Below are 26,933 nucleotides of genomic sequence, written 5' to 3' on the forward strand. Positions count from 1 at the left end.
GTGTTCTACACTGCTAGCCAGCACCTCTCCTAAACAGGTGTTCTACTCTGCTAGCCAGCACCTCTCCTAAACAGGTGTTCTACTCCGCTAGCCAGCACCTCGCCTAAACAGGTGTTCTACCCTGCTAGCCAGCACCTCACCTAAACAGGTGTGAGTTTCTTTCGCCTCCAGATTACCCAAAAGGGTTCTACCTCTAACAAAAAGGGTTCTCCTATGGGGACATCTGAAGAATCCTTTTGGAACCCTTATTTCTAACAGTGTACCCTTCCTCCACATTGAACATTGCTTGTCCATCTGAACCTGTCGGTTATTCTGCATCTCTATCCTTTTCTCATGAGGTGACGGTTGTGATGGGGGTTTAAAACTGAGGCCTACTCGAAATGTACGAAATTGTGTATAGGATTTACATTAACAATGTGAAAACTGGAAGACATATTGGAAAGGTGGCACAGTTAATAAAAAGACAACTTCTGGGAAGCCAAGCAGTTTATTGTGAAGTGAGACTGCACAGTGTGAACTGATACATGATGTGGTCTCTAAAAGGACAGTTGCCACCTCTGGAAACTTAGACATTAAAACTCATGATAGGCACAGAAATAATAGATCTGAATTGGAGACAGTATAAAAAGAGCACCTAGAGCAACATTACATAAGGCAGTTATATCAAGTTATATCAGTATATCAGAACCTGTGTGATTACTGGCTTCATTTGAGGATTGAACTACCTACCCAACACTTCTTTGGAAATACACAACCTTTGAAATGTCACAATGAGTCTGCTGTAGGCCTACACATGCCTATTGCTGAATACTGAAGTGTTAGTGGCATGTTGCGTCTGTGAGATTTAGGCTATAAAGAAACAGCATTTAACAGACTTTGGCAGCTGAGTCCGACCTCCTCCTCTCCCTAGAGTCAGGCACTTTGATTTTGTGTGTGTTCACCTTCAGAAGGAGCAAGTGCACCACCCAAGCACTCTTCAAAGCAGCTGGTAAGGGGAGGGGAGTGTGTGTGTGAGACAACCACATCTCTCAAAGCAAGTAAGAAAATAGGAGTAAAATACAACAATATTTTCAGCATTATAGTAACACAGTGTACACGGAAGGAAACAGATTAAGATTATAATACACAAACCATGGGATATTTTCAACCAGAGGTCGAAAAACAGCACTTATTTCTTTAAGGCATTTGATCAACCAAGACGTTTCCATGTTGAAGCAACATCTGAAAATGACATGGTGGTGGCCATTTTACCTTCTTCAAAGAAATGACAACTCAGATATTTCAATCAATGCCTCGTTTTTTCCAAGATATGTTTTTGTCAACCAGCTGATTAATAAACGGAATGTGTACACTCTTAGAATTAGTGGTAACTCGAGGAACACTGGAGGTACTCAATGAACCCCTGGAGTTCCTCAATATTTGCACCTTAGGTTAGTTGAGGGGTTCTTGGAGGAACCTTTCATGTTTCAATGTAGCAAAGGGTTCCTGTCGGAACCCTGGACTGGAGGTGTGGCTTGGTAGGGGTGTGGCTTTCAGATTTTCTGTTGTATTTTCATCACATGTTAAGGTTGAACAATGACAGTTCTGTAGCTTCAATGAGGCTTACAGAGGTGTACGAGTTCCTCAAGAGCCTATGCAAATCCCAATTTTGGACCTTATGTCATCAGCAATGTTAATATTATTAATATTATATTAGAATATGTAATATGCATGAATATTCAAGGAAAATAGAAATTTGCATGATGAAACATGATGAACAGGAATTACATTTACTGTAATGGGTGGCCAAAAATAACTATCTGAAAGCCATACCTCCAATAAGATACACCTCCAATCTTCTGATAGGCTGCCACCTCTGCAATATATTATTAAAAATGTTCAGATTTGAACCTCACTCATCACAAAAAGGTTCTAATGTGAACCTTTACACAGGGGTTCCTCGAATATTTTTTATAATTGCTTCTTTGGTTCTAAAGGTTCTTCCAGGCTCTGTTACTTCTAAGAGTGTATACTGTCTATTAAGGGAGATTTATAAATGGTTGACCCACTAAAATGATTCTTACAGAAACATTATGTTCAAGCAGTTGGAATCAGTCAAGAGCTGTCATGGTCATGAGACTGAAGTTGATTTGATATCATTGGAAGATTGACACCATCTCTTCCATAACCAGACAGGTTATGTGGTACTGAACATTTCCAGAGCTTGCTGAGAATCCATCCTGTACTATACACTTAGTATAGTATAGGATTGTACTAAAAAGAAAACAGTGTTTTTTGGTAAATGAGGTGAAATAAATTATTGGTCAAAAGGACAGTTCACTAAACTCAATCCCACCTACCACCAAGCCTTAGACCAGCACCCTTTCCAGTGTAAAATTCTGCTAGAAAACTTTTTGGGGAATGTGTAGAGAGATGCGTGGCTACTGCAACTGCAGATCTGCTGACAGTAATAGGAATACATTAATCAATGATATAGCTAGCATGATTAAGAGTTAGGTCCTCAGTGATAACACTAACTAAACTGTAACACAAGTGGATTGTTAGTTTATCTCTGGTGCTTGTGTCATCTAACATTCTATCTCTCTGGTTCTCACTATCCCAATCTGTCCGTAAGGGGTTGGCTTCCAGAGAGAGAGAGCGAAAGAGAGAGAGAGAGTTCAGATCAAGCCAGTCCTTTCATCATCATAGCAGTGGAAATGGAGACTTCTGAACAGAAGCAGGAAGTAAACAGTCGATCCCAGGCCAAAGCCAAGGAGTCTGGGAAGTGTGGTCTTTGGGATAGTGAGTCCTGAGGTGATTATGGCTGTGTCCTGAAGCCGGCGAGGCTGTATGGAGGAGCCCCTCTAAGCCTGCAGGCCGTGAGTTTGTTTTGATGCCATAAACCTTGAGTTATGTTGGGGGTGGCTGGAGTTTCAATACCTACAGTGTTGGGTAAGGGGATATGGGTGTAAGGGGTAAGAGTAGTGGTTCTTGGGGTAGTTGGTTCCTCGAAGGGTCAGAGTGTGAACTCCGGGATTCTGGTTGTGTTGCTCCCCCAGAGTTTAGTACGGGGCTGGTTGAGTGCCACCCCGAGGGTAGGAAGGGGAAGTGGCTAGGGGGTGAAGGGTAGGGGGTCTGGGGCTGGTTGTGCTGCTCCCCCAGGGTAGGAAGGGGTAGAGGGTTTGGGATGAAAGGAAGGGGCTCTGAGGATGCTGAGTTCCTGGAGTGCCTGTCTCTACTTGCGTCGGCGATGTTGGTGGTGATGGTGGCTTTGCATGTCTTCCATGGTGACCCTACCCCACACGCCGATCACGAACGCCTCGATCTCACACTCATTCTCTCCACGAGCGATACGGAAGTAGCCGTTCTCCCCCCAGTTCTTCCCCCACGAGTTGGCAGCAATCTGGGAAAAGTCATTAGAAAGGGTGGCATGGGTTAGAATGTGGATATAGTAGAGAGAGACCACAGGAGGCTGATGAGGGGAGGACGCTTCATAACAATGGCTGAAACAGAGGAAATGGAATGGCAACAAACACATGAAAAACATGATTTTGATACGGTTCCCTGAATCGGCTTTGGCCATTACCACAAGCCTGTCCTCCCTAATTAAGGTGCTACCAACCTCCTGTGGTAGATACAAAATAAGATATTTACACAAATAAGAGACAACAAAGAGAAAAAGATGTGATGAGTAATGTGATAGGAGACATTACTTACCCAGTACTTCTTAGTTGTCCTATCATAGTTCCTCTCTTCTCCCCACCTGGAACAGAACACACAGACAAATTACTGACATGATTGTTTTAAACTAAAGGGAATACATTATTATGAACTTCAGAGGTTTCTTCATTTTTCACTGGAAGTAAAAATAATCTGATAATTATTCTGTTGTGAATTGGGTTGTTTTTAACCTTTTACAAGAAGCTTTTTAAATATATCCCACGCCCACATAGGAATGTGCACACCTGAGAGTGTTTTGACACAACTGACACAATTTGAGTAAGAGCTATAAGTATAGGTAGAGATGCGGAGTACAAAACATCTTTCATCTCTTAACAGCATCCTGAAAACAAGACGTTATTTATGACCATGGCTAAGGAAGACCAAAGCGATTATACTACCCAAACACACACACACACACACACACACACACACACACACACACACACACACACACACACACACACACACACACACACACACACACACACACACACACAATCTACCCTGCATCCCACATCATTCAGATTCCTCAGCAGCAGACAGAATTCCCCCCTCTGCCACTTCCCCCCTCGCAGCTCAGGAAACAGGAAGGAGAGGGATGGCCAGTGAGGAAGTGGTCACCGCCTGACTCCTGTCATCTCACAGACAACAACAACATTGCTGAAGGTTGAGTGAGGCTCTAATAAATACACCTTACTCCTGTAGAGGTCTCTCTCTCTCTCCTGGCCAATGCCCATAAATTCCCATCATCCTTAGCTTCTGGTCCTATCTGTTTGTGAACACCAGTTCCTAGGGCCCCTAGGAGTCTCATATTTTGTAAGGGAATAGGAATGCTGGGAAAGAGAGGTGGTGTTTTCAGTTGTTGCCAACTCGGTAGCCTGCCACCAAAACATTGGCGAATAATGTTTTATTACTTGACTCTGGTTTGGACAAGAGTTCAAGGGTCATCATGCTCTGAAAAAGCAAATACAAACAGCTGTACAAACATCACAACCACATCTGAAATAGATAGAGACTGGATGTTGCCTGACGACTCAGACTGGATTTAATTCCGCTATCGCTACATACATTCAGTCTGAGACTGCCATCCTAGAAGCCATTTCTGCTGACACCAAAGTGAGGGACGTTGTCCCCCACGCCGTTTTAACCACTTGTGTTCAGGCTCTGGCCCAACCCATCGGTTTCTAGGACCAATCAGAACAGTTAGAATGGGAGAAGTTGTCGGGGAGGAGATCAAATTCAGACTCACGGTGGAGAAGAAATGTTAGTGGGCGTGGAGTTTGGCCGGAGCGATGTGGATGAATAGCCAGGCAAGGCAGGATGTGGGTTTTGGGAGGCCAAACTGCGTGTGTGTGGGTGCGTTTGCGTGTGTGTGCGTTTGTGCATGCGTGTGTGTGTGCGCACATGTGTGCATTTGCATGTGTGTGTGTACTTGTGTGTATACGGGCTGAGCCAGAGAGCCAGACAGAATTGGACCACTACGGAGCCCTTATCTCCCCCAGTTAGCGTTGTTCCCCCTGGACAATGAGGGACATACCAGTCCTCCCCCACCTTACCCCTGATCTCCTCTATGGGCCTGATCCCCTCTCTGTCCAGTACAGTTGGGATCAACACACCAGACAATTCCCTTTCCACCAGAGTGGACCTCAATGCCCTAAACACAAACTTTCCCAGGCCCTTGGCTTAATAGAACGCACTGCAGCAGGATTTTGCTTGTAAAAACATCAAAGCTTGTGACAGTCAGGCTCTACGCACCCTGTCCTGACCCCCTTCTTCCCCCCCAACCCGTCCCCAAATCCATACCCTCGGTACCCACGAGCCTCGCGTTCGTAGCCCAAACCAGCGAAAGAACCGCAGTGTCAGCGGAGGTTGGATGCAAAGGGAAGTTGAGCTTCAACAATCATCCTCATCATCATCAGTAGAGCATGCTGCTCAGACTAGACAACAGCAGCGTTTTAGGACAGACCAGACAGGACAGACCGACCAGACAGGACAGACCGACCAGACAGGACAGACCATACTCCAGCAGTGTTCCAGGACAGACCAGAGCTAGAGTGCACCCCAAATGGCACCATGTTCCCTATACAGAGCACTTATTTTGAGCTGAGCACTATGGGCCTTGGTGAAAGTAGTGCACTATAAAGAGAATAGGGCACCATTTGGGAATCAGATTTAAGCAATTGATCTTGATAGACAGAGACTCTAGACCAGAGTTCCCCAACTTACTTTTTTTTATATCTTTTTTTTTATTGTTGGAAATCAGCTCCAAATGATTCTGTTCCCAAGTATTCCCACGCATAATAGAGAGACACGTGATTGCAGGGAAACTTCTATCAACATGTTAAATGTGCAACCAGAGGGAAAAAAATTCTAGATCACCTGTACTTCCCACACAGAGACAAAGCTCTCCCTCGCCCTCCATTTGGAAAATCTGACCACAACTCTATCCTCCTGATTCCTGCTTACAAGCAAAAATTAAAGCAGGAAGCACCAGTGACTCGGTCTATAAAAAAAAGTGGTCAGATGAAGCAGATGCTAAACTACAGGACTGTTTTGCTGTCACAGACTGGAACATGTTCCAGGATTCTTCCGATGGCATTGAGGAATACACCACATCAGTCACTGGCTTTATCAATAAGTGCATCGAGGACATTGTCCCCACAGTGACTGTACGTACATACCCCAACCAGAAGCCATGGATTACAGGCAACATCCGCATCGAGCGAAAGGGTAGAGCTGCCGTTTCAAGGTGCGGGACTCGGAAGCTTACAAGAAATCCTGCTATGCTCTGCGACAAACCATCAAACAGGCAAAGAGTCAATACAGGGCTAAGATTGATTCATACTACACCGGCTCCGACGCTCGTCTTATGTGGCAGGGCTTGCAAACTATTACAGACTACAAAGGGAAGCACAGCCGCGAACTGCCCAGTGGCACGAGCCTACCAGACGAGCTAAATCATTTCTATGCTCACTTCGAGGAGAGCAACACTGAGGCATGCATGAGAGCATCAGCTGTTCCGGATGACTGTGTGATCACCCTCTCCGTAGCCGAGTAAGACCTTTAAACAGGTCAACATACACAAGGCCGTGGGGCCAGACGGATTACCAGGATGTGTGCTCCGGGCATGTGCTGACCAACTGGCAGGTGTCCCTGATTGAGTCTGTAATACCAACATGTTTCAAGCAGACCACCATAGTCCCTGTGCCCAAGAACACAAAGACAACCTGCCTAAATGACTACAGACCCGTAGCACTCACATCCGTAGCCATGAAGTGCTTTGAATGGTTGGTAATGGCTCACATCAACACCATTATCCCAGACACCCTAGACCCACTCCAATTTGCATACCGCCCAAACAGATCCACAGATGATGCAATCTGTATTGCACTCCATAATGTCCTTTCCCACCTGGAAAAAAGGAACACTTAAGTGAGAATGCTGTTCATTGACTACGGCTCAGCGTCCAACACCATAGTGCCCTCAAAGCTCATCACTAAGCTAAGGATCCTGGGACTAAACACCTCCCTCTGCAACTGGATCCTGGACTTCCTGACGGGCCGCCCCCAGGTGGTGAGGGTAGGTTGCAACACATCTGCCACACTGATCCTCAACACTGGAGCTCCCCAGGGGTGCGTGCTCAGTTCCCTCCTGTATTCCCTGTTCATCCATGACTGCATGGCCAGGCACGACTCCAACACCATCATTAAGTTTGCAGACGACAACAGTGGTAGGCCTGATCACAGACAACAACAAGACTATAGGGAGGAGGTCAGAGACCTGGCCGGGTGGTGCCAGAATAACAACCTATCCCTCAACGTAACCAAGACTAAGGAGATGATTGTGGACTACAGGAAAAGGAGGACCGAGCACGCCCCCATTCTCATCGACGGGGCTGTAGTGGAGCAGGTTGAGAGCTTCAAGTTCCTTGGTGTCCACATCAACAACAAACTAGAATGGTCCAAACACAGCAAGACCGTCGTGAAGAGGTTATGACAAAGCCTATTCCCCCCCCAGGAAACTAAAAGATTTGGCATGGGTCCTGAGATCCTCAAAAGGTTCTACAGCTGCAACATCGAGAGCATCCTGACTGGTTGCATCACTGCCTGGTACGGCAATTGCTCGGCTTCTGACTGCAAGGCACTACAGAGGGTAGTGGGCTAAACTGCCTGCCATCCAGGACCTCTACACCAGGCGGTGTCAGAGGAAGGCCCTAAAATTTGTCAAAGACCCCAGCCACCCCAGTCATAGAATGTTCTCTCTGCTACCACATGGCAAGCGGTACCGGAGTGCCAAGTCTAGGACAAAAAGGGTTCTCAACAGTTTTTACCCGCAAGCCATAAGACTCCTGAACAGGTGATCAAATGTCTACCTGGACTATTTGCATTGTGTGCCCCCCCCAACAACCCCCCCAAACCCCTCTTTTTACGCTGCTGCTACTCTCTGTATATCATATATGCATAGTCATTTTAACTATACATTCATGTACATAGTACCTCAATTGGGCCGACCAACCAGTGCTCCCGAACATTGGCTAACCGGGCTATCTGCATTGTGTCCCGCCACCCGCCACCCACCACCCGCCAACCCCTCTTTTACACTACTGCTACTCTCTGTTCATCATATATGCATAGTCACTTTAACCATATCTACATGTACATACTACCTCAATCAGCCTGAATAACCGATGTCTGTATGTAGCCTCGCTACTTTTATAGCTTCGCTACTGTATATAGCCTGTCTTTTTACTGTTGTTTTATTTCTTTACTTATTGTTCACCTAATACCTTTTTTGCACCATTGGTTAGAGCCTGTAAGTAAGCGTTTCACTGGAAGATCTAAACCTGTTGTATTCGGTGCACGTGACAAATAAACTTTGATTTGTATACAAATGATAGTAAGGTTTGAAACTGCTATGTTTTAGTCAGACATTATATATGTTTGGTCTTTTTGTGGTCAATTTGCAGTCTATAAATGATTTGTAATTATGTTCCTCCCACCCGACCATCCGCTCAAGAAAAAAATCAGCCTGCTGCCCGAATCTAGATCATCTACTGCATTTATAACATCCATGTGAAATACATACTCACAAACAACCAAGCAAACAGAGCACTCACTTGTTGTCAGAGACAAACCAGGTAAATAAAGTCTTCAGACATGGCTATGAATTATACCACAAAAATGCAGGTAGAAATACACACGGACAAATACACACATTACTAAAAGTTAAATGACACAATATCACATGGAGACCCAAACAAAGGCAGCAGGACGGGGCAAGAAGTGGATCCCCACTTCTTGATCAATGGCCGATCAGATAAGAGTTAGAGAAACTGCCTCCATGACGGCTCTCAGCGGCTCTGCTCAGAGCTCCTTTTTATTCAGCTGACAGCATTGTTCAAGCCAAAGACAACAAACTCTCCAACTCCAGTTTTTATTATGTGGCTTTAGCATTGCACAATGCTGGAGCACACACACACACACACACACACACACACACACACATGCCAAAAATTCCACCGGTAGCTAACAGACTCAGATGGTGATAATTTCCGATAGGAAAGTATAGCATGTCATTGACATTTAAAAACCAGCTGGAGAAAAACACATCAAATGTCTCTTTACAAGAGGAAAGTGTGTTCATAACACATGCCTTTCCTCATTCTAGTCATAAGGGTTGTAATGCCTAGAATAGACAGCCCAGACAAACAGTAGAAAACAAACACCTGGTCACTCAGACTAAACTATGATGTAAGTATTTGGGTGGGATGGGGTGTTGGGGGTAAAATGTGGGGAGGGGAGATTAAGAGAATACTGTCTGGGAGGAAATGTGAGCTCTTCATAGAAGTTGCCCTTAGGCACAGATCTAGGATCAACTTATCATCCCCAAAACCTAACCTAATCTATTAACCTCCAAACATCAACATTGACCTTAGATCCGTGTCTAGGGACTAGTTCATTCTACTCCCAGCGGGAGACAGAGGGGTGGGGGTGGGGTGACAGGGGCGTGACGAGAGGGGTGGGGAGGTGATCCAGGTGTGTAGTGTCTGCCTGCATTTTTGTGGTCTCCGTAGTAACTAAGGGGCTTGTCTGGGGAATAGAGGACTGGAGCCAAGGTGTGTCTCCGACAGAAGGAGCGACAGACAAAACGGGAGGGAGACTCTCTTTGGCACACTGGGGAACATAACACACCTGTGGTAGCATGCGGTCTGGGACTGTATACATGAAGATGCTTTCAACATTTGATAACTTGGAAAATGCAAACAAGTACACTGAGGTTTGCTATTGTTGGTAGACTTAGGCCGGAATTCAATGCAAGGTGAATTATAGCACAGTGCACTGTAACATACTGTAAAGGTAATTTACACGTCAGCTGCAATGTCACCTGTATAGTGTGCTGCACTATAATCCACCTTGTATTGAATCCCTACCTTAGATATGAATTATGGAACATTTGATAAGATATATTGAATGCATTTAGCCTACAATAACATTTGAGGAAGGTGAAGACTGAACACAAGACATCCACAGTAATACCACCCTTTTCTTCCCATACTGCCTCCCACATACTGACTGCCGAATGAAATGTAATCACAGAGCAACGGATAGAAGACAACACAAAGCTATAACAGACAGCAGATGATTGACAGCCTTACCCTGTGATCCTGACGGAGTGTGTGTTGTGTTTGCGGTAGTGTGGCGGTTTGGTGAAGCTGACATCTGTGTGTTTATAGATCCCACTCTTATAGACGAAGAAGTCCTCATGGACCTCCAGGATGGCTGCAGGATACACAGGAAGAAAAACACAAGCTAGATGAACTGGAAACACAGAAACACACTTTATACAGGCAGACAAATCTATAGCTTCTCAGATGGTTACAAAAGGACCAACCAAAGGCCCTTAGTTCATTCTTCAATATTGTTTGAAAACATAGCTATAATCAACTTTACTATTAACCCATATTAGGTAAAGAAAGCATCACTGTAGTTCAGAGGTAACCAAGGCCTGGTTTCCCAAAACCATCTTAAGGCTAAGGTAATTGTTCAAAGCTTTTTCCCAAAACCATCGTTACTAAAGTTGCGCTTTAAAACGCTTGTTATTTATGGACTGCCTCAGACCACTCATCAAACAGCTAATTACTTCGTTAGATGTTTTTTTTTCTCTACGCCACATTATACACAGAAGATCTCTGCTAAACATAGAATCAAGATGTTTATCTGTCTCTCTGTGACCGCCAATAACTTTACAATGAAGTTGACTACAAATTAGTCCTGGGACGATGAATCGAAAATGATTGACACCGACCATGCCGATCACTTATCGCAGGCATTTTGCTGATATCGTTTATTACGATAAGTAGCCTATACTAGTGAAATGTGAAGTTTGAAATTAAAGAAGTTTGCTAATATTGGTGATTGGCTACAACCATCAATCTAGTAGTAGTAGTTGAAAGGATCATTGAAAAAACTATTGTGCACATTAATGTTGTACACGTATCGTTCTATGTATGATTGTTGCATTGTTTTAGGCAATTTATTGCAACAAGCATTTTTTTCCCCATATAGCACAGCTGTACTACAAATATAAAGTTGCCAATTACAGCCTTATTGTAGCAGCTCTCGGTGGTGGTAGGAAGAGTAGAACTAAGCGCAGCGTGGAAAGTGTTCATGATTCTTTTATTCAAGAAACACTCAAACAAAATAACAAAAGCGAAAACGGAAGCGTACAGGCTAAGACACTAAACAGAAAACAAGATCCCACAGCCTAATGGTGGGAAAAGGGCTGCCTAAGTATGATCCCCAATCAGAGACAATGATAGACTCTGATTAGGAACCACATTCGCCCAAAAACAAAGACACAGAAAATATAGAATAGAATTTCCCACCCGAGTCACACCCTGACCTAACCAAACATAGAGAATAATAAGGATCTCTAAGGTCAGGGCGTGAAACTTATTCTAAAATGGATTGAAAAATATATATACAGTACCAGTCAAAAGTTTGGGAACACCTATTCATTCAATGGTTTTTTTGTTGTTGTTTTTTTTTACAATTTTCTACATTGTAGAATAATAGTGAAGACATCAAAACTATGAAATAACACATATGGAATCATGTAGTAACCATAAAAGTGTTAAATAAATCAAAATATAGTTGATATTTGAGATTCTTCAAAGTAGCCAGCCTTTGCCTTAATGACAGCTTTGCACACTCTTGGCATTCTCTCAACCAACTTCATAAGGTAGTCTCCTGGAATGCATTTCAATTAACAGGTGTGCCTTGTTAAAAGTAAATGTGTGGAATTTCTTTCCATCTAAATGCGTTTGAGTCAGTCAGTTGTGTTGTGACAAGGTAGGGGTTGTACAGAGAAGATAGCCCTATTTGGTAAAATACCAAGCCAAAAGTATGGCAAGAACAGCTGAAATAAGCAAAGAGAAATGAAACTCCTTCATTACTTTAAGACATGAAGGTCAGTAAATCTGGAATATTTCATGAACTTCGAAAGTTTCTTCAAGTTCAGTCGCAAAAACCATGAAATGCTATGATGAAATTGGCTCTCATGAGGACCGACACAGGAAAGGAACACCCAGAGTTACCTCTGCTGTTGCAGATAAGTTCATTAGAGTTACCAGCCTCAGAAATTGCAGCCCAAATAAATGCTTCACAGAGTTCAAGTAACAGACACATCTCAACATCAACTGTTCAGAGGAGACTGTGTGAATCAGGCCTTCATGGTCGAATTGCTGCAAAGACACCACTACTAAAGGACACCAATAATAAGAAGAGAGTTGGTTGGGCCAAGAAACACAAGCAATGGACTTTAGAACAGTGGAAATCTGTCCTTTGGTCTGATGAGTCCAAATTTGAGATCTTTGGTTCCAACCGCTGTGTCTTTGTGAGACGCAGAGTAGGTGAACGGATGATCTCCGCATGGGTATTTCCCACCGTGAAGCATGGAGGAGGAGGTGTGATGATGTGAGGTGCTTTCCTGGTGAGACTGTCTGTCATATATTTCTAATTCAAGGCACACTTAACCAGCATGGCTACCACAGCATTCTGCAGCAATATGCCATCCCATCTGGTTTGCCCTTAGTAGAATATAATTTGTTTTCAACAGGACAATGACCCAACACAACTCATTTAAGGGCTATTTGACCAAGAAGTAGAGTGATGGAGTGCTGCATCAGATGACCTGGCCTCCACAATCACAAGACCTCAACCCAATTGAGATGGTTTGGAATGAGTTGGACCGCAGAGTGAATAAAAAGCAGCCAACAAGTACTCAACATATGTGGGAACTCCAAGACTGTTGGATAAGCATTCCAGGTGAAGCTGGTTGATATAATGGCAAGAGTATGCAAAGCTGTCATCAAGGTCATCTCTGGACTGATGAAACCAAGGTTGAACTCTTTGGCCTTAATGCCAAGCGTCACGTCTGGAGGAAACCTGGCACCATCCCTACAGTGAAGCATGGTGCTGTGGGTACAGGGACTGGGAGACTAGTCAGGATCGAGGGAAAGATGAATGGAGCAAAGTACAGAGAGATATAATAAATCTGTTTTTTATTTTTAATACATTTGCAAAACAATCTAAAAACCTGTTTATGCTTTGTCATTATGGGGTATTGTGTGTAGATTGATGAGGGAAAAAACTATTTAATCAAGAATGGAATAAGGCTGTAGCGTAACAAAATGTGGAAAAAGACAAGGGTACTGAATTCTTCCTGAATGCACTGTATATCATTAAATATATTGAAATAAATGTCATGTTCAATTGAGTTCTCTTTTGCAAATTGTAGGCTACTGTCTGTAATTTTGCTTAAATATATTTAATGATGTGTAACTACGTGTGCAATTTTTTGCCAAATCCTGATTTAGTGCATTATCATAGGGTAAGCATTGGAATAAGCCACCACAATATTTGAAGCCGTAGGTGATAATATCTCTCTAGGACAGTAGCTCTCAAACCCTGTTCCTGGAGAGCTACTGTCCTGTCAGTTTTCACCCCAACCCTATTCTATCACACTGTTTGATACGCTGAATCAGGTTAGTTGCGACTGGGGTTGGAGTGATAACCTACAGGAGGGTAGATCTCCAGGAACAGGGTTGGAGAACCCTGCTCCAGGAGCTGATCTGTCATCAGTATTGCGGAATAATTCTAATGTTAAGGTAAGATTTGAAAGGAGAAAGCTGATCTGAGAGCAGCGTTGCCTTTCTTTAACTCTTATCAGCATTGACACATGCCTTCCCGAATGCACTGTATATCATTAAATATGTTGAAATAAATGTCATGTTCAATTGAGTTCTCTTTTGCAAATGGTAGGCTACTGTCTGTAATTTTGCTTAAATTCAACGAAGCACTTAGGGAACTTTCTCTCTGCGTGGTGTTTTGGGAAACGTGTGATATAAATCTCCAGCCGTTGAAGGGAAGATGCGTCGTAAGCCGAAGTTCCATTGGAATCGGGAAACCAGGCCTTGGACACCTTAAACATCAGGGAAAATGTTTCTATACTGAATGTTCAACCATATTGTAGCGAACAGTGGGGCAAGGACGCGAACCTGGGGAAATAATATCCTGACTTCTTCTGAGGACAATTTGCAATTTCCCCCTGAGTAGAACACACCCAAACATCAGAGTACAATGGTAGTGTCGGGACTCTCTGATCTGGTGCACTGGAAACCCATTAGAGCTGAACTCCCTGTGACTTTCTCACTAGAAACCCCAGTGGGAAAAACAATCTGGAACTCTCGCTGAGTAATTCCCACATTTGGAGGACTACCTGTTCTTACTAGGTTACCGTTCTCTTGTTCTCTTACTGCCAATAAACAAGGACACACACTCCTCTATGGCAAAGGCAACAGCAGAAATTGAAGGAAAAAAGAAAGGACAAGTTGTCAGCAGGCCAATGTTTCAGTCCTGCTGTTTGCAACAATTACATCAAGGCTGGAACAGGCTCAGGCTACCTCTGTACAACCACACGTACACACATACACATTCACTCACACACACATAAAGGTATACAGTGTACTAGCACTCACACAGTCTACATTCCACTGTCTATTTGTCATTCTCTATGTCTCTCTTCCTTTCAGTCTCACTTTCTATGCATTTCACTCTCTCCATCCAATCTTCTGAGGAATTTGTTATTGTTTCGGACAACCGTGTAAAATGAATAGCATCAGGAACACCAGTTGTATCCCCTGGCTAGGTGACCCAGATCAAATTGAGTCCGAGGTCACAGACATCAGTCAACATCACAGTTCTTTCAAAGGTCAAATTCCCTACCTGAGGCCTCACCTTGTTACACTTGCCACTTTTCACTGCTTGTGAGAGGCAGTGTGAAACATGTGTTAAGAACCTCTCTCTGTTCTACAAAGAGAGAGGGAGCTCAGCCATGTCTGTTTGTGAATACTAGCAGATGCTTGGTGATGTTAACTATTTTCAGCCAGCTGTTTTCCAGGTGACACATTTGTGTCCAAAGTAATTGTATCTTAGGACATTGTCTACAAATCATCAGTCCAACAATGTCCAACAATGGCATGATAAATCAGAATTATAGCCAAACATCTGATACACATCCTCTCATACCCAATTGTCTTGCCCATTTGTATTCATTCAGAAAACCAAGAGATGGCTTTGAGCACATACACATATGGTTCCAGTATCTCAAAATTGTACAGTTGCCGATGGCAATTGCATACACGCGCACACACAGTAAGTCATCATCACTAGACCATCCTACCTTGCACTGGGCCGTTATCCATAATCTCCTTCATGATCTCCTTCTCCTGTGAAGAAGCGAGAGATGGACAGAACTGTGATTAGATGAAAGGAAAGAGATGGACAGATCTGTAATTAGATGAAAGAGACAGTGGAGTGAATATCAACATAAATCTGTAGATAATACAGTACATCTCTCGGTGACTTGAGAGGTTATAGAGACAGATAAATATGCTGTAATGATTTCCAACATTAGGCATAATTTAGAATGATTGATGGTGAGAGATAATACACCACAGGTAGGCTGTAGCTCAGTGAGTCTACTTTGATTAGGATATAGAACAAGTGGGTGCATGTGGGTTCTCTAAGTGTACATGTACTCTGGAAACAGTTAGGCTACCTCCTTAATGACACCCTATTCCCTACATAGTGCATTACTTTTGACGAGAGTCCACAGGGTAGTGTACTATGTAGGGAATAGGGTGCTATTTGAGACACGGACTTAATGTAACAGATACGGGCTTTCCAGTTGATCTACTGTAGCTCACTCCAGTAACATTCCCTGCTGCTACACACTCTGTCTCTGATCAGTTGAGAAATCTGGCATGTTCAAGTGTAAACCGGAAAATAGGCCCTACAGGTGAGTGATGTTGAGGGCTGATGTTGCCCAGAAGTTATCTAACTTTAGCCTACCATTTAATATCTACACTACTCTCTCTCTCTCTTTCTGACACATGGAAATGGAAAGGCCTGCATCACAAGGAATTCATTTATGAGCGAGCAAACGGAGAATTCTGTACTTTCTCGATGGTAGAGAAAACACATTAAGACAAATACTTGAGAGAGATTATGGGCTAATGTAACGTGAGGAATTCAGCCATCTGTGTACGGAGCTCATGCAACGTACTTTACCCTGTTTATGGAGGATTACAGTGTATGTTTTGCAAGCGGTGATAAACTGATGTCAGAGGTACACATCCCGTGGAGAGGTGTAGGACAGGAGATGTTTTGATGGTGGTAATAGTGTCTGTGTGTGTGCGTGTCAGTGAGTGTGTGTACATACGTTTGATGAGAGCCTGTAGGGAGGTGTAGACTGGTAGATGTCATTGTGGTAGGTGTGTGTGCTGGGGCAGCGTGCAGTAGCCTGTCTCTTCCCTCTGCCCACAGAGCGACTCTGCATCATACAGCGGCCCACCTCTGCTGTCGTCTGCTGGGGAGCAGAGAACGGGTAGCACTCCTCTGTCACCACACTAAGAGAGAGAGAGAGATGGAGATGGATAGATGATGAGAGATAGAGACATAGCGTATTCAATAAATCATTAACTTAATCATAAGGAAATATTGTGCCTGGTGTCATAGTGAAATATGTCCTACCCTCTGCGTCTCAGGTACCACCAGGCTCCGTCGATACGTCCTCCAGCACAGCCCCCTTGGTTGCGCGTGTCACAGGAAATTAGGTTCTGGGGCGACAGCTGAGGGGTCATGTGACCCATCGACTGGATGGAGATTCGATCCGATGCCACCGCTGAGCAATGGAAAGTGAGATAGAAAGAAAGAGCGTGTTTTTAAAAAAAATCTGTGAAATGTCCCAAGAGATGTTCTGTGGAAATGAGATGGAACTTCAAATGAGTCATTTTATGACCAGTATTTTGCAATATTGCTACATTTTCTTTACCCACATTTACCAGTATTTTACCAAAATTCCAGTAATTCACCAAAATACCAGCGTTTTACCATTATTCTGCTAGTATTTTACCAGCCTTTGGCCAGTATTTTATCAGTACTTTGTCAATATTTTGCCTGTCTTTACTTGCATTTTGCCAGTATTCTGCCAGTATTTAACTAGCATTTTGTGCCTCACCTGCAGTGGAGAAGGCCCAGGAGGCAGCGCAGTTGCCCTGGTCCAGAGGTTCATGGATCTTTCCAGGCCACTTCTCTGCGGCATTAAAATACTGAGGCAGACGGTCATTCTGAGTATCCATATTCATCTGAGCATGGGGATAGCGAGGAGAAGGAATTAGCTAATGTGCAGTTTCAATCCTGTTTAAATGTACTTGACCACCTTGATATTTTATTTGGATGTATACAAATACAATTTATTATTACTCCCAAAAACCTACAGTAGGTGTTGACAAACCCAGCAAGAGGAGGTTGACAAACCAACAAGAGGAGGTGAGACAAGAGGTGGTGACTGACAAACCAACAAAGGAGACTGACCCACCAACAGCAAGAGGAGGAAGACAAAACAACAACAAGAGGAGGTTGACAAACCAACAACAAGAGGTGACTGACAAACCAACAAGAGGTGACTGACAAACCAACAAGAGGAGGTTGACAAACCAACAAGAGGAAGTGACTGACAAACCAACAAGAGGAAGTGACTGACAAACCAACAAGAGGAGGCTGACAAACCAACAAGAGGAGGTGACTGACAAACCAACAAGAGGAGGTGACTGACAAACCAACAAGAGGTGACTGACAAACCAACAAGAGGAGGTGACTGACAAACCAACAAGAGGTGACTGACAAACCAACAAGAGGAGGTTGACAAACCAACAACAAGAGGAGGCTGACAAACCAACAACAAGAGGAGGCTGACAAACCAACAAGAGGAGGCTGTCAAACCAACAGTAAGAGGAGGCTGACAAACCAACAAGAGGAGGCTGACAAAGCAAGAGGAGGCTGACAAACCAACAACAAGAGAAGGCTGACAAACCAACAACAAGAGGTAACTGACAAACCAACAACAAGAGGTAACTGACAAACCAACAACAAGAAGAGGCTGACAAACCAACAACAAGAGGAGGCTGACAAACCAACAGTAAGAGGAGGCTGACAAACCAACAACAAGAAGAGGCTGACAAACCAACAACAAGAGGAGGCTGACAAACCAACAATAAGAGGAGGCTGACAAACCAACAATAAGAGGAGGCTGACAAACCAACAACAAGAGGAGCCTGACAAACCAATAACAAGAGGAGGCTGACAAACCAACAACAAGAGGAGGCTGACAAACCAAACAACACGAGGATGCTGACAAAGCAAACAACACGAGTATGCTGACAAACCAAACAACACGAGTATGCTGACAAACCAACAACAAGAGTTGACTGACAAACCAACAACAAGAGGTAACTGACAAAACAACAATAAGAAGAGGCGGACAAACCAACAACAAGAGGAGGCTGACAAACCAACAACAAGAGGAGGCTGACAAAACAACAATAAGAAGAGGCTGACAAACCAACAACAAGAGGAGGCTGACAAACCAAACAACAAGAGGAGGCTGACAAACCAACAATAAGAGGCTGACAAACCAACAATAAGAGGAGGCTGACAAACCAACAATAAGAGGAGGCTGACAAACCAACAATAAGAGGAGGCTGACAAACCAACAATAAGAGGAGGCTGACAACAACAAGAGGAGGCTGACAAACCAACAACAAGAGGAGGCTAACAAACCAACAACAAGAGGAGGCTGACAAACCAACAAGAGGAGACAGACAAACCAACAACAAGAGGAGGCTGACAAACCAAGAGGAGGCTAACAAACCAACAACAAGAGGGGACTGACAAACCAACATCAAGAGGGGACTGACAAACCAACAACAAGAGGAGGCTGACAAACCAACAACAAGAGGAGGCTGACAAACCAACAATAAGAGGAGGCTGACAAACCAACAAGAGGAGACAGACAAACCAACAACAAGAGGAGGCTGACAAAAGAGGAGGCTAACAAACCAACAACAAGAGGAGGCTGACAAACCAACAACAAGAGGAGGCTAACAAAACAACAACAAGAGGAGGCTGACAAACCAAGAGGAGGCTGACAAACCAACAACAAGAGGTGACTGACAAACCAACAACAAGAGGAGGCTGACAAAACAACAACAAGAGGAGGCTGGCTCCTATGGAGCCATATGGGGCCCTATGAGCCCTATGGAGCCCTACGGTGCCCCATGAGCCATACAAAGCCCAACAAGAGGAGGCTGACAAGCCCAACATGGAGACAAGCCATAGGAGGCTAACAAACCCCAAACCAACATAGGGGCCTGACAAAGCCCTATAGAGCCCTATAGGCCCTGGTCAAAATTAGAGCACTACATTGGGACGGAAACAGGCCAGGTATGGAGGTGGGAGGCATGCTTAACCCTGCAGGTAAAGTTGAAGTTGGAAGTTTACATACACCTTAGCCAAATACATTTCAACTCAGTTTCACAATTCCTGACATCTAAAATGAGTAAAAATATCCCTGTCTTAGGTCACTTAGGATCACCACTGATTTTAAGAATGTGAAATAACAGAATAATAGTAGAGAGAATGATTTATTTCAGCTTTTATTTCTTTCATCACATTCCAAGTGGGTCAGAAGTTTATATACACTCAATGAGTATTTGTTAGCATTGCCTATAAATGGTTTAACTTGGGTCAAACGTGTCGGGTAGCCTTCCACAAGCTTCCCACAATAAGTTGAGTGAATATTGGCCCATTCCTCCTGACAGAGCTGGTGTAACTAAGTCAGATTTGTAGGCCTCCTTGTTTGCACATGCTGTTTCAGTTCTTCCCACACATTTTCTATTTAAAAAAATATATATATATTTCACCTTTATTTAACCAGGTAGGCTAGTTGAGAACAAGTTCTCATTTGCAACTGCGACCTGGCCAAGATAAAGCATAGCAGTGTGAACAGACAACACAGAGTTACAAATGGAGTAAACAATTAACAAGTCAATAACACAGTAGAAAAAAAAGGGGGAGTCTATATACATTGTGTGCAAAAGGCATGAGGAGGTAGGCGAATAATTACAATTTTGCAGATTAACACTGGAGTGATAAATGATCAGATGGTCATGTACAGGTAGAGATATTGGTTTGCAAAAGAGCAGAAAAGTAAATAAATAAAAACAGTATGGGATGAGGTAGGTGAAAATGGGTGGGCTATTTACCAATAGACTATGTACAGCTGCAGCGATCGGTTAGCTGCTCAGATAGCAGATGTTTGAAGTTGGTGAGGGAGATAAAAGTCTCCAACTTCAGCGATTTTTGCAATTTGTTCCAGTCACAGGCAGCAGAGTACTGGAACGAAAGGCGGCCAAATGAGGTGTTGGCTTTAGGGATGATCAGTGAGATACACCTGCTGGAGCGCGTGCTACGGATGGGTGTTGCCATCGTGACCAGTGAACTGAGATAAGGCGGAGCTTTACCTAGCATGGACTCGTAGATGACCTGGAGCCAGTGGGTCTGGCGACGAATATGTAGCGAGGGCCAGCCGACTAGAGCATACAGGTCTCAGTGGTGGGTGGTATAAGGTGCTTTAGTGACAAAACGGATGGCACTGTGATAAACTGCATCCAGTTTGCTGAGTAGAGTGTTGGAAGCAATTTTGTAGATGACATCGCCAAAGTCGAGGATCGGTAGGATAGTCAGTTTTACTAGGGTAAGTTTGGCGGCGTGAGTGAAGGAGGCTTTGTTGCGGAATAGAAAGCCGACTCTTGATTTGATTTTCGATTGGAGATGTTTGATATGAGTCTGGAAGGAGAGTTTACAGTCTAGCCAGACACCTAGGTACTTATAGATGTCCACATATTCAAGGTCGGAACCATCCAGGGTGGTGATGCTAGTCGGGCATGCGGGTGCAGGCAGCGATCGGTTGAAAAGCATGCATTTGGTTTTACTAGCGTTTAAGAGCAGTTGGAGGCCACGGAAGGAGTGTTGCATGGCATTGAAGCTCGTTTGGAGGTTAGATAGCACAGTGTCCAAGGACGGGCCGGAAGTATATAGAATGGTGTCGTCTGCGTAGAGGTGGATCAGGGAATCGCCCGCAGCAAGAGCAACATCATTGATATATACGGAGAAAAGAGTCGGCCCGAGAATTGAACCCTGTGGCACCCCCATAGAGACTGCCAGAGGACCGGACAGCATGCCCTCCGATTTGACACACTGAACTCTGTCTGCAAAGTAATTGGTGAACCAGGCAAGGCAGTCATCTGAAAAACCGAGGCTACTGAGTCTGCCGATAAGAATATGGTGATTGACAGAGTCGAAAGCCTTGGCAAGGTCGATGAAGACGGCTGCACAGTACTGTCTTTTATCGATGGCGGTTATGATATCGTTTAGTACCTTGAGTGTGGCTGAGGTGCACCCGTGACCGGCTCGGAAACCAGATTGCACAGCGGAGAAGGTACGGTGGGATTCGAGATGGTCAGTGACCTGTTTGTTGACTTGGCTTTCGAAGACCTTAGATAGGCAGGGCAGGATGGATATAGGTCTGTAACAGTTTGGGTCCAGGGTGTCTCCCCCTTTGAAGAGGGGGATGACTGTGGCAGCTTTCCAATCCTTGGGGATCTCAGATGATATGAAAGAGAGGTTGAACAGGCTGGTAATAGGGGTTGCGACAATGGCGGTGGATAGTTTCAGAAATAGAGGGTCCAGATTGTCAAGCCCAGCTGATTTGTACGGGTCCAGGTTTTGCAGCTCTTTCAGAACATCTGCTATCTGGATTTGGGTAAAGGAGAACCTGGAGAGGCTTGGGCGAGTAGCTGCGGGGGGGGGGCGGAGCTGTAGGCCGAGGTTGGAGTAGTCAGGCGGAAGGCATGGCCAGCCGTTGAGAAATGCTTGTTGAAGTTTTCGATAATCATGGATTTATCGGTGGTGACCGTGTTACCTAGCCTCAGTGCAGTGGGCAGCTGGGAGGAGGTGCTCTTGTTCTCCATGGACTACACAGTGTCCCAGAACTTTTTGGAGTTGGAGCTACAGGATGCAAACTTCTGCCTGAAGAAGCTGGCCTTAGCTTTCCTGACGGACTGCGTGTATTGGTTCCTGACTTCCCTGAAAAGTTGCATATCGCGGGGACTATTCGATGCTATTGCAGTCCGCCACAGGATGTTTTTGTGCTGGTCGAGGGCAGTCAGGTCTGGAGTGAACCAAGGGCTGTATCTGTTCTTAGTTCTGTATTTTTTGAACGGAGCATGCTTATCTAAAATGGTGAGGAAGTTACTTTTAAAGAATGACCAGGCATCCTCAACTGACGGGATGAGGTCAATGTCCTTCCAGGATACCCGGGCCAGGTCGATTAGAAAGGCCTGCTCACAGAAGTGTTTTAGGGAAGGTTTGACAGTGATGAGGCGTGGTCGTTTGACTGCGGCTCCGTAGCGGATACAGGCAATGAGGCAGTGATCGCTGAGATCCTGGTTGAAGACAGCGGAGGTGTATTTGGAGGGCCAGTTGGTCAGGATGACGTCTATGAGGGTGCCCTTGTTTACAGAGTTAGGGTTGTAACTGGTGGGTTCCTTGATGATTTGTGTGAGATTGAGGGCATCTAGCTTAGATTGTAGGACTGCCGGGGTGTTAAGCATATCCCAGTTTAGGTCACCTAACAGAACAAACTCTGAAGCTAGATGGGGGGCGATCAATTCACAAATGGTGTCCAGGGCACAGCTGGGAGCTGAGGGGGGTCGGTAGCAGGCGGCAACAGTGAGAGACTTATTTCTGGAGAGAGTAATTTTCAAAATTAGTAGTTCGAACTGTTTGGGTATGGACCTGGAAAGTATGACATTACTTTGCAGGCTAACTCCTCCCCCTTTGGCAGTTCTATCTTGACGGAAGATGTTATAGATGGGTATGGAAATCTCAGAATTTTTGGTGGCCTTCCTGAGCCAGGATTCAGACACGGCAAGGACATCAGGGTTAGCAGAGTGTGCTAAAGCAGTGAGTAAAACAAACTTAGGGAGGAGGCTTCTGATGTTGACATGCATGAAACCAAGGCTTTTTCGATCACAGAAGTCAACAAATGAGGGTGCCTGGGGACATGCAGGGCCTGGGTTTACCTCCACATCACCCGCGGAACAGAGAAGGAGTAGTATGAGGGTGCGGCTAAAGGCTATCAAAACTGGTCGCCTAGAGCGTTGGGGACAGAGACTAAGAGGAGCAGGTTTCTGGGCATGGCAGAATATATTCAGGGCATAATGCGCAGACAGGGGTATGGTGGGGTGCGGGTACAGCGGAGGTAAGCCCAGGCACTGGGTGATGATGAGAGAGGTTGTATCTCTGGACATGCTGGTTGTAATGGGTGAGGTCACCGCATGTGTGGGAGGTGGGACAAAGGAGGTATCAGGGGTATGAAGAGTGGAACTAGGGGCTCCATTGTGAACTAAAACAATGATAACTAACCTGAATAACAGTATACAAGGCATATTGACATTTGAGAGAGACATACAGCGAGGCATACAGTAATCACAGGTGTTGAATTGGGAGAGCTAGCTAAAACAGTAGGTGAGACAACAACAGCTAATCAGCTAGCACAACAACAGCAGGTAAAATGGCGTTGACTAGGCAACGGGGCCGGCAGATAAAACATAAACAAGCAGAATGGAGTACCGTGATTAATGGACAGTCCAGCGTGCATCAGCTATGTAGCCAAGTGATCAGTGTCCAGGGGGCAGCGGTGGATGGGGCAGGGAAGCTGGACTGGCGAGTGTTATCCAGGTTAAAAAAACTAACAATGACTAAATAGCTTGTAGCTAGTTAGCTGGTTAGCTTCTGGAGGTTCTTGAGTGTGTTCTAAAAATTAAAAATAATAGCGATTCCGTATCACATTGGGTGAGGCAGGTTACCGGAAGGTATAAACAAATAAAAAATCGAAAAGAGATAGAAAGTAAATATGGGTCCAGTGAGTGTTTGGGACGCGGCGATTCAGACGGTTAGCAGGCCTGTGCTAACAAGCTAACAGTTAGTAGGCCGGGGCTAAACAAGGTAGAAGTTAGCGGACCGGGGCTAAACAAGCTAGCAGTTAGCAGGCCGAGTTAGCAAGCAAGGAGATAGCAAAGGATAGAGAGTTAGCCTTTGGGGGACGTCGCGATGGGGTGAGTCTGTTTATTCCTCTTCATGCGGTGACATCGATAGACCGGTCGTGGGTCCGGGTATTGTAGCCCGGTGGTAGCACAGGGCCTCTGGCCGGGCTAGCTTCAAGCTAAGTGGGTGGAAACGCTAGCCAGGAGTAATCATCCGGGGTTGCGGTTTAGCAAGATAGCTAGTTGTGAAGATCCAGCTGAAAAAATGTTCCGTTTGCGGTGGGAATCCGGGGATAAAAAAATAAATAGGTCCGTTATGCTCTGGTTAGAGTCGCGTTGTTCGAACTGGCGAGAGCTTTCCGAGCTAAAGGTTAGCTGATGACCGGTTAGCTGAAGGCCGCTAGCATAGCTGGTAGTTAGCTGGCTAGCTTCAGTTGAGGGGTTCCGAGATCCGAAGTAAATATAAATACTTTAGGAAAAATAGCTACATTGGGTGAGGCGGGTTGCAGGAGAGTATTTAGAAGCTGAGGTTTAGCAAAATGTTTTAAAAGATATGCGAAGAAAAATATGTAAAAACGAGAAAAAAAATATATATATACAAGGGACACGACACGACAGGACGTCTGACTGCTACGCCATCTTGGTTCCAAGGATTGAGGTCAGGGCTTTGTGATGCCAACTCCAATACATTGCCTTTGTTGACCTCAAGCCATTTTGACACAACTTTGCTTGCAAGATTGCTTGTGGTCATTGTCCATTTGGAAGACCCATTTGCGACCAAGCTTTAACTTCCTGACTGATGTCTTGAGATGTTTGCTTCAATATATCCACATAATTTTCCTCCCTCATGATGCCACCTATTTTGTGAAGTGCACCAATCCCTCCTGCAGCAAAGCACCCCCACAACATGATGCTGCCACCCCCGTGCTTCACGGTTTGAATGGTGTTCTTCGGGTTGCAAGCCTCTCCTTTTTCCTCCAAACATAATGATGGTCATTATGGCCAAACAGTTATATTTTTATTTCATCAGACCAGAGGACATTTCTCTAAAAAGTACAATCTTTGTCCCAATGTGCAGTTGCAAACCGTAGTCTGGCTTTGTTTGTGGCGGTTTTGGAGCAGTGGCTTCTTCTTTGCTGAGCGACCTTTCAGTTTATGTCAACATAGGACTCGTTTTACTGTGGATATAGATACTTTTGTACCTGTTTCCTCCAGCATCTTCACAGAGTCCTTTGCTGTTGTTCTGGGATTTTCGCACCGAACTATGTTCATTTCTAATAGTCAGAATGCGTCTCCTTCTTGAGCGGTATGGCGGCTGCGTGGTCCCATGGTGTTTATACTTGCGTACTACTGTTTGTACAGATGAGCGTGGTACCTTCAGTCATTTGGAAATTGCTCCTAAGGATGAACCAGACTTGTGAAGGTCTACAATTTTTTGTAGAGGTCTGATTTCTTTTGATTTTCCCATGATGTCAAGCAAAGAGGCATTGAGTTTGAAGGTAGGCCTTTAAATACATCCACAGGTACGGCTCCAATAGACTCAAATGATGTCAATTAGCCTATCAGAAACTTCTAAAGCCATGACATCATTTTCTGGAATTTTCCAAGCGGTTTAAAGGCACAGTCAAGTTAGTGTATGTAAACTTCTGACCCACTGGAATTGTGATACAGTGAATTATAAGTGAAATTATCTGTATGTAAACAATTGTTGGAAAAATTACTTGTGTCATGCACAAAGTAGATGTCCTAACCGACTTGCCAAAACTATAGTTTGTTAACAAGAAATGTGTGGAGTGGTTGAAAAACTAGTTTAATGACTTCAACCTAAGTGTATGTAAACTTCCGACTTCAACTGTATGTAGCATTAGAGCATTATGCATTGAACTCTAGCTCTGTTTAGACATACCACACCTACTGATACGGCCTAACATTCCTCCTGTTAATACCTCAACTATTCTCCCCAGACAAACACCTGATAGAAAATCTACAAATGTGTGTGTGTGTGTGTGTGTGTGTGTGTGTGTGTGTGTGTGTGTGTGTGTGTGTGTGTGCGTGCAAACGCTGTAGGTCAGAGTCCAAACCATACCTCGGAGTCACGCATGACCCAGCTTGGAGGTGAGAGCACTGTACTGATGTGTTTAGAGATAAGAGGTATAAGAAATTGGAGACAATTCTGCCTGTGCATGCGTGTGTGGCTGCAACCCCCCAGGCCTCAGTTAGGACTGGGCCTGTCCATTACCCAGTAGAAAGACTGTTAGACATGCGGGACTCAGCTGGGAGACAGACAGAACAGACCGAGAGATTTATGAATAAGCTCTCCTGCTTAAATTTGTCTCCAGGTACAGGTAGGGGCATGTTGGGAGGAGAGGGACAGGTGGATGAGGGAGTGGTGGGTTGGAGAGAATAGAGTTGAAGGGAGGAGGGGTGGGGGAGTGGTGGGTTGGAGAGAATAGAGTTGAAGGGAGGAGGGGTGGGGAAGTGGGGGTTGGAGAGAGTGGATTGAAGGGAGGAGGGGTGGGGGAGTTTGGTCTGGAGGATGTAGGGTGGGAGAGGTGGGGGATAGGGATTGGGAAGGGTAGCACGGAGAGCAGAGAGTCAGTCTGTTGTGTTGTCTAAAAGAAGATGACTCTACCCCATCCTCCACCTCTATCCTCTACCCCATCCTCCACCTCTATCCTCTACCCCATTCTCTCCACCTCTATCCTCTACCCCATTCTCTCCA

The 26,933-nt window shown here is 44.7% G+C and overlaps 1 protein-coding gene across 3 annotated transcripts in view; it reads right to left on the reverse strand.

Moving 5' to 3' along the window:
• Positions 1–468: 468 nt before the first annotated feature.
• LOC115128679 (tubulointerstitial nephritis antigen-like) overlaps positions 469–26,933 on the reverse strand; it is a 78,112-nt gene continuing 51,647 nt past the window's right edge. For all 3 annotated transcript variants that reach the window (XM_065017936.1, XM_065017937.1, XM_029658754.2), the window contains 7 exons: positions 17,284–17,410; positions 16,797–16,947; positions 16,486–16,672; positions 15,445–15,490; positions 10,358–10,481; positions 3,697–3,742; positions 469–3,382 (listed from right to left, as the gene is read on the reverse strand). In XM_065017936.1, the coding sequence (XP_064874008.1) occupies positions 3,215–3,382; positions 3,697–3,742; positions 10,358–10,481; positions 15,445–15,490; positions 16,486–16,672; positions 16,797–16,947; positions 17,284–17,410 (849 nt within the window). In that variant the 3' untranslated portion in view covers positions 469–3,214. The remainder of the gene's footprint in view (positions 3,383–3,696; positions 3,743–10,357; positions 10,482–15,444; positions 15,491–16,485; positions 16,673–16,796; positions 16,948–17,283; positions 17,411–26,933) is intronic.

This window comes from Oncorhynchus nerka, linkage group LG4 (genome assembly GCF_034236695.1).
Source record: "Oncorhynchus nerka isolate Pitt River linkage group LG4, Oner_Uvic_2.0, whole genome shotgun sequence".
NCBI classification, from domain to species: Eukaryota; Metazoa; Chordata; class Actinopteri; order Salmoniformes; family Salmonidae; genus Oncorhynchus; species Oncorhynchus nerka.